Consider the following 8,694-nt stretch of genomic DNA (forward strand, 5'->3'; position numbering starts at 1 on the left):
ACCCTTGAAATCTATTTGATGTGGGAAATACTCTGCCCTTTCATTCTGTGTGGGCCCAGATTTAAAAGCCTGGCAGGTGCCCCGAGCCAGGGATCTGAAGAGCCAGTCATGCAACAGTCCCCCTCTGGGCACTCAGAAATGAGGTGCCAGTTTTGCCTGGTGAGCTGAGCACCCAGCAGCTCCCAGTGAGAGCCATGGTTGCTGCCATTCTCTTCCAATTCCTTTTTGCAGTCCTTACTTCTTTAGCTGCTTGAATGAATGATGAACTCGTCTGAAAAATCTGATCATCCTTGCTTGGTGCTGAGCGTTTTTGAAAGCTGGGTTCTTTGAATTTAGAAACAAAACCAAAAGAAAACCCTCCTCCCCATCCCCAATCCCAACTGATAAGAAATTAGGGTGGAGCAAAAGCAATTACTCCTGTAATGACTCTTGACAGCACTGACAGGATCGAACAATGAGCACTTCTCCCCCTCGCCCCCCCCCAGCTGGAGATTGGCAGTGCCCTGGGTGAAACCTGGATCCACTATTGAGTAATCAAATAATGTGCTTGCATCTGAACATGTTATCCAGCTAATCCTATTTATATGTATTTTTAAAAGAGGCTTAAGAAAATTACCCATCTTTTTAATGCAGCAGTAAGGTTCTCTGCTCTGATAAGGAAACGTTTTGTAATACAATAAAGGCTCTAGGAAGCCTCTGGGTACACCAGACCAGCAGAGAACATGCATGGAGAGAGGATGTATGGGACATAAACAAGGGACTCCATCCTTTTATGGGAAGGAAATTCGATCATTTTCACATCCTGCCTTTCCAAGAGCTTCATCTCCTTGAGTGCTCTTCTCCCCTTGTTTCCCCTCTTCCCATCCCCCGTCCCCCACAGAGGGCTTCCTCTTGGATTATCTTTTGTTTTATCCCTGGATTATCTTTTGTTTGCTCAGAATGAGGGACAGGATAAGCCAAGTAGGGACCTCTGGAGTTCTGCTTTTGTATAAGCACCTCTGTGAAGGAGAACAGTTATGTTGCCCGTTTTAAATGTAAGGCATTGCCTTTCTCTTTTCTTTCCTCTGAAGAACAAACTAACCATCCTGGCCTCACAAACGCACACACAGACACATACACAAAAAGCCCCAGGGTTTCTGTGTCAGGACAGACAATATTTTTAGCAGAGATCTAAAGAAATACAGGCAGTATTTTCAACTCCTCACTCTCTTTCAGCCCTCTGTTAAGTGTTCATTCTTCCCCCTCTACATATTATCCCTTCCTACCTAGGTGTTTTCTTTGGCAGCCAACTCAGTCGCTGCAGTTGAGAGATATATTCCTGCAGTCATCTAATGCATTTTCTGCTCTTCAGCTGAATCTGTAGATGAAGGAAAAAATCTTTATTAATAAGTTAAGAGTGGTGGGGATTGTGCACTTTTAAACTCCATGCACATACTATCTGTGTGTGGTGGTAGGAAACAGGTACGTCTTTACTCTCCCAGTCACTTGTTGCAAGCTCATAGAGTGGCAGTGCTTGTTCTTCTTTTGGCCCACTCTGCCATACCACTATTTTTCCTTCTTTTCTTATTCACAGATCTCTCTACTACCACCTATTGCAGATGTCACCTCAAGCAAGCACTGAAACACGTGCCTAAATCTGTCCTTAGCTATTTAGGCAGACTTTTAATGTTAAAGATGCTCCTTCCTGAGCCCGGGTTCCCAGCTGGAGAAGAGTTTGTCCGTATTTGAGCCCTTTATTGCACCCACCATTATTGACAGGAGTTGTGGTCACTCACTTAAGGCATCCTGGCTGCTAAACTTTAAGGAGCCTTTTGGAGCTACTTTTAGCAACACTGGCGTAGAACAAAGCATATGCCTGTTGTTCAGAGATGAAGGCCATACCTTGGCAATCAGAGCATGAAAGTGGTGAATCAAATAGCAAAGGAGGGAATGGTGTGCACAGTCTGGCTGCAGTTCTCTTTTCAGGCTGTTTTCAGATGTGTTTGTGTCTCTGACCTTCTGGCTGACATCAAAGTGGTATTAATGTCCTCTGTGTACAGGTCAATTGATTCTTCTCTTTTGTCCCAGCCCTATCCCAACGCTGTGCAGCCCACAGATCACATTGTTACTTATAGCTGGCAAACTCCCACTGGTTTGAGTAGCACCATATGTACTGCAAATGGTGTGTGGTTTGGTGGCAGCAGGGGAGAAAGGAGAATCAGCTAAAGTGGTGTGGAAAGCAGCGTACAAGTCCCTAGTGCCTTCCAGACACCAGGGATATGCTGGTTATTAGCATTGCCTGGGAATTATGGTCTTCAGAAACACAGGCTGAGGTTATGTTCCTCAGACAGTGTAAGCCCTCAGCACTCCAAGGGGAAGAGGATGACAGGGTAGTGGCACTCGCTTCTTCTGCATAAATATGTGTTTAGGAGATAGCAGCTTAGTGCCAGACTATTGGGGTATATATTCCTCTGTGTGTGTGTGTGCGTGCGCGCCCGTGGTTTCCTTTTTGACAGCAAGCTAAGAGCACACTGAGCTGGAATGAACACATCCCACAGTGGAGAATCCACAGCTGGTAAGAAAGATGGCTGAGCAATATATTCTGTTCTCATCATAGTTACCTTCCCTCTTTCTCCTGCAGAAGGCTTCAGTGCTGAGCAGTACTGTGTTGCTAAGGAGATAAAGCAAAAAGAGAAAGGAAGGAATTGTGTTTGGGAGCAGGGAATTTATGTATCATGCATCACTGTATGACTTTCAAAATTAGAGTAACTTACTCTAGCTTAAACTGACCCTTTCTAGGAAGACCTGGACTGGGGGAGGGATGATGGGGAAGATTATAATGGCCCCACATACAATGTGCAGAGCTGTTCTGGAACTGGAAGAGGTGTAGAGCCAGAGGTGTGGAGCAGGGTCTTGTCTCATGGGCAGGACTAGAGAGCAGCAAGAAGCTGTTTCTTAATCTGTAAAGAAAGGAGTTTCCCTTGACAGCTTATCCTGTGGAGCCTCTTCCACTGCTGCCTCTAGTTCCAGAAGGGAAAAAATGTGTCCACTGATCAATAGCTTTTTTTGGCAGTGTGATTTAGCTGCAAAATGTTGTAGGGACTGTTTTACTGTTGAAAATAACTGTCCGCATCCAGCAGTCTTACCAAGAGATATAACTAATCAAATTAGTCAGCAGGAGAATGTGAAGAATTAGTATTGTATCATTTTATTAGCTATAAATTAGCAAATATGGTACCATTTTATTAGCTATAAAAATATTCTAGGGCTGAAAAATTTACTAGATGCTAATACTGTGTTTATTAATGTGAAACAATGTATTGAATCCATATTTTTAACCGATCTTGCTGTGCTGTGACTCAGCATACTTTTTCCTGGGTTGCATCTATAATAAAGACAATTGAAGAGGAAAAGCCGTGCTTGGGTGGTGGTCTTATGACTAGTCCTAGACTGAAGTGCCAGCTGGTGCATGTCTTTTTGGCAGCCACTCAAGCTGTTGTTTTGTTTTGGCAGCCCTTGTAGCCAGAGCATGCTGCTTTCTCAGTTTAGACTGACGAGAGAGATGTCGGTCCAAGGGTGTATTTTGGCACCCTAGGGCTAGAAAATTCTAGCTGTGCTGAGCCTGCTGTGTTGAAAGCCAAGTGTCCATTGTCAGATTTGCGTCTGTCTCGCTGTGCTTCATGTAGGAGCTTGGAGGAATGCAGTCTCCATCCTATTTTGAAGTCTTTCTTCTTAATTTTTGCCACTCTGAAGGTATTAACCCCCTTGTAAGCTGCTACAAATCAGTAGAGAACAGCTGACTTGAGCAGAGGTATGCTCATCCACAGAAGATGAGTATCTAGCTTTTTTTGTGGAAGTCACCGTCTTATGAAGTTTCTCTGTCTTGAAAATGCACCTCTTGATCACTCATCTCTGCATGTAGATGCAGATAGATTGCTCATGCAGGGGAATACTGCCAATAGGACAGAAAAGCCCCCTTGACTATTTAAAATCTCCTAATTTTTATAGTTCTTCTCTTTCTCAGCCTTTCTCTGCTTAGGGTGTTTGTCCTCGGGGTGTTTGCCGTTAGACTGAGTGGGGTTTTTTTAATCTTTGGGTTTGGGCTTTTTTTACTGAGTAGTTCAATTCGTTCTTTTACCTTCTTTCTGAAAAATACAAAATACTCAACTACTGCTTTTTTGGAAATACGTTCAGTGCCCATGTATAAGCTATCCAGATTCTAACAGTAAGCCACTTGGATATTCTTCAGAGCAGTATTGGTGGCTCTTTTATACTCTAAATCTGTGGGGCAGTGAAAAGACATTCCAGTCAAGTCAGTTCTGGAAGTAGCTTTTCTTGATGCCCTCGGAGCCTACAAAAACAGTTTACTCAAAAGTCACAGATACGTGGGGGTCTGTGTGATATTTATAATAGATGTTTTCTGCTATTAGTAAAAATAAATAAGCCAGTGTCTTATGGCTTAGGGTCAAAAGAAGGCAAGCCAAGATTTGCAGAGAACTTGGAAACCTCCTGGTTTTAGTGCTCAATTTGAAGTATCTAGTAGAATTTTAATTTTTGAGAGTGTCTGAGTCCTGCCACACTGACAGTCAGACTCCATTTTAGGGCTTTGGGGTGGGCAGCTGGAACCAGTGCCCGCTTGTCCTGCAGCTTGCTTGCTAGTGCCATGCATATCTTTAATGACACTCTGATGGTGGGTGTGAAATGGCTCGGTGCTTTCAATCCCATTTCTAATGAGTATGAAGTTGAAAAAATATTCTTGCTTACTGGCAGTCTTGATAAAATTGGGTCTATATTGAATGACAGGGAAGAAAAGCACTTGTCCTCCTGAGAACGTATTCCCCTGATCACTCTGACAATATCTTGGTGGTGTAAAGTGCCTGAATTTGGGCTGCTGTTCCTGCTACTGTGAGTGCCCTGCAGCATGTCTACTGCAAGGCAGCTATTCTAGAATAGTAGTTCCTGATTAACTCTTCGTGGGGTTGCTGTTCTTCTGGAGTAAGTGTGTTTTATTCTGAGTATCTTAAGCCACTTCCCAAGTGGATTAAGTCATTTCAGAAGGTGCCAGTCATAAGCCTTTAGAGAGGGAGTTAATCAAGAATAGATGCTCCATTTCAAATTCATGCCCTACCTTATTCTCAATTAACTGCATGTTTAGACCAGCCCTTAGACTCAACTAGTTCTCTAGGGTTGCCATTCTAAGTCAGTCTCATCAGCATCCATCTACATGTTCAGAATGTCAAAACATTACGTTTTCTTATGAGATGGAGAAAAATGACTTTGTCATTAAAGAACAGAAGTTAAAAACTGAACTCCTGGCGTTTTTTTCCCTGGTTTTACCATGCTTCTTGTGTGATTTACAATTTCCTTGCCTTCTCTGTCTCTCAATTTTCACTCTTACAAAACAAGTATAATACCTTATCTTCTCTCAACATCCTTCAGGGAGATAGCGTTCATCAACATCCACCTATTACCACCCAGATTCCCAGCAGAAAGAAAGGGAGAGATATGTAGCCTGATGGATTGTCAGTCTCCAAACTCTGAATCAGCTTTCCTTCCAGTTTGGAGTTAGAAATGAGAATTCACCTTTCAAAACTGGCATCCTACTTTGGTGCTTGTTGCAGATACTGGCCACTTGAGAAAGGTAGTTTTTTTTTTTAAACTGGTGTTGCTGAATACTTGAGCAAAACTGACTTGTTTTATTTCATTTTTTTTTATATGCACATGCACTTATACTAAATATTTGATTTTATACTACAGATGAGCACTCTTCCATGATGCTGGACTTGGTGAAAGAAGGGGGAGGGAGAGGAACAGAAAAAGAATAATAGTCTGTTTAGCTGCTGAAGAGCCAGGATAGTTGGCCATCTGTGGTCACAGAGGTCAATCACACAGAGTTTGGTGACCATCCATGGATAATCTAAGGAACGTCCCTAAACCTAGATATATATTTCCTCCTGTACATAAGGTGGAAGGAGCAGGAACCCTGTTTTCCCAAATTCTACATTTATTTCATTTCCCAATTGTTTTGTTTTGCAGGTGTTTTTCCAGGTCTGATCACCTCGCCCTCCACATGAAGAGACACATCTAAATATCAGTCAGCTTGGCATGGATGTCGTCTGGGCTAAGTGTTGTGAGATGAAAGTGGAACTCAAGTTACAACGTGCTGCCTTGCAGGAGAAGGGAACTTGATCACGTGTAATCCTCTGTACAGAGACCACACGCTCACACTGTCATGCACCCAATTATACTTCAATACATACATCGGTTCTTTATGCCTTGCCCCAGCTGGATGGGAGAAGATGCAGGCGAGGAAATGGTATAGAGGTGAAGTCAATGATAAGGAACAATTGCTTACAGTACTTCGTCCCTCTTGGATTTGTATCCTGTTTTTACCAGTGGAAATCAAAGAAAACGGAGGAGGCTTCCCTGCAGGTGGACGGCAGTAGGAGGGGCTTATTTAACTTGCTTCTCAGTGCAACTCAATAGGATAATATGTCGTCTTGAAGTTGCATATTTGTAGCACTAACTTTCTTTTTAAATAGATGGGGGGAAACAATGACCTAGAAAACCAAATCCCAGTTTGGTAGCCAAAATTAACCTCTTGGTTCATTTGTTCTTTGTCTGAGAATTCCTAATGTTCAGTGCGTCAGACTTCTCACAGACACTTTGACCTGTCTTGGTTTTGGTTCTTCTTCCTAGAACTGAGCTATTGAGATCCTTTTAAGTCAATACCAGTGGCCTTAATGGCAGTAGACTGTGGAGTGACACTTGTGACACAAATATCCTCTTTTTGGCCTGAGTTTATGTAGACTTCACGGAGGACTATATTTTTGTTGGTTGTTTTAATTTTAATTTTTGTTTTGGCTATTGCACAACATATGCACTAGGGACTCTGGAAGCTGCTGCCATGATGGCTAAGTGGCCAAGGGATAAACCCCTGAGAAACAGCACCTATTATCTCTGTAGGCCTCACCGTATTGCCATAGCTAGGACTTCTTGTTTCTATGTTGAACAAAAAACTTTAAAAGCTTACTTGGAAGCTTAAACATTTTTTTCTCTTTTTTCCACGAACAAGTGATCTTCAGAACTCCTTGTCTTCACCTGGATATCGGTCTGGGACTGGCCACACAGGCATGACTACAGGATTCCTTCCACATCATGTGAGCATGTTAGCCACAACCCACAGTGACTTAGTGACGAATCATGTTGCTTTTTCTTGCTGTTCTTCTATTAACCAATTTAAAACATTAGACTTTTGTTTGTGTAAAGAGCACCTGCAGACATTTTAATTTAAAGCTAATGTTTGTTGAGCATCTTACACACAAAAAAAAAACCCAAGCCAAAAACCCTACTTCAGTCTCTGAGTGGGAAATCGAGAACCTCTTCCAAGTACAATGGCTTCATTCAGCACTAGCCTTTTAAAGAAATTATCAAAGTCCTCCTTTTCCATTCATCAAGTTGATGCTGTAGCCCACTCCTATATGAAAAAAATGTAACAGTGTGAACGGTGAAGGAAGGGTTGGATTTTACATACAGCAGTGAGGCTTTTCCAAACGATTGGTCTGAAGTATTACTAACCTAGAGATCCGTTTTGGCCTACTGTATGAACTGTCAAGGAGAAGTGGAGGTCTCATGCTCCCCCTTCAGTCCTATTGATAATTTGATTTCGTTGGCTCAAAGTGGATTAAAGTCTTCATTACAAAAGAAAAACAAAAAAACGTATCTTGCCATTACTTGCATTTGAAACTATTTGGCACTGGCCCTGACTCCAAAGACTGCATTTAGGACCCTAAAAATGGCCTATGCAAGCAGGCAGGTGGTCATTAGGTTGTATATTTTGTATATTCTGGGACCATCCCTACAAGATGTGTCTAGAAATGAAACAAAATGGCGCGTGGTCCACAAATGGTTGCTGCTCTTTTATACTGTATTAGCCAACTGCCCTTCTTTGACTGTTTTGACTTACTGACTGTTAAATATTTCCCTTAATTTATGTTTTGAGAGGTAAAACTGTACTCTTAGGGGAAAAAAGAACAAACAAGAAACTTGATAGATGTTTAAGAGCCGTCACCGGGATCCTTGGCACTTGAATTCTCAGCCTTTTGCAACCTTTGGTTCCAGTGAGAGATTTAATTTACTCAAAAGATGCTGTTTTTCCTCACAGTTTTCACAAAACACTGTGACTGTCAACTGAACACTTTGGGATTATGGGGGAAATACGATGTCTGGCCCATATGGCATGAAATATGGACCAAATTCCAACCATCTCTTAGGGACAATGATGTAACATTCATGGTGAGAGCATGAGAGAGAGCAAGAGAGAGAGTGAAAGAAAGAAAAGAAAGAAAGAGAGAAAGAGAGAGAGAAGGAAAATTGAGTTTATTCCAAAGATTTAAAACTAACCATACTCTATATGTGTATATATATATGCTTATATATATATGTATACATTTAAAAATTGCGAAGCACTGCTTGCTGACAATCTCGTATTTCTCTACTTCTGTATTTGCATACTTTTTATGGCCATTCCACCCAGCTGTTGCACTGGGACTGAGGGCCCTGGAATCCAATTTGTATTGGAATATATAGAGCATCCTGCCAGATGTCTAATGGGAACTGAAACCTCAGCTGTGTGAAACTGTAGAGCATCCAGTCAGTGCATTAGGTTAAAAAAAGGGTGAGAGAATCCTAGAATTTCCTTACTGTAGTGTCCTA

At 42.0% G+C, this 8,694-nt stretch overlaps 1 protein-coding gene across 1 annotated transcript in view; it reads left to right on the top strand.

Moving 5' to 3' along the window:
• The window catches only part of KLF7 (Kruppel-like factor 7 (ubiquitous)), a 58,662-nt gene extending 52,595 nt beyond the window's left edge, over positions 1-6,067 (top strand). The window contains exon 4 of the mRNA XM_009890197.1: positions 6,016-6,067. Coding sequence (XP_009888499.1) covers positions 6,016-6,067 — 52 coding nt within the window. The remainder of the gene's footprint in view (positions 1-6,015) is intronic.
• The last annotated feature ends 2,627 nt before the right edge of the window (positions 6,068-8,694 follow it).

The sequence above is a fragment of the Charadrius vociferus genome, unplaced genomic scaffold (assembly GCF_000708025.1).
Source record: "Charadrius vociferus isolate BGI_N301 unplaced genomic scaffold, ASM70802v2 scaffold147, whole genome shotgun sequence".
NCBI lineage: Eukaryota > Metazoa > Chordata > Aves > Charadriiformes > Charadriidae > Charadrius > Charadrius vociferus.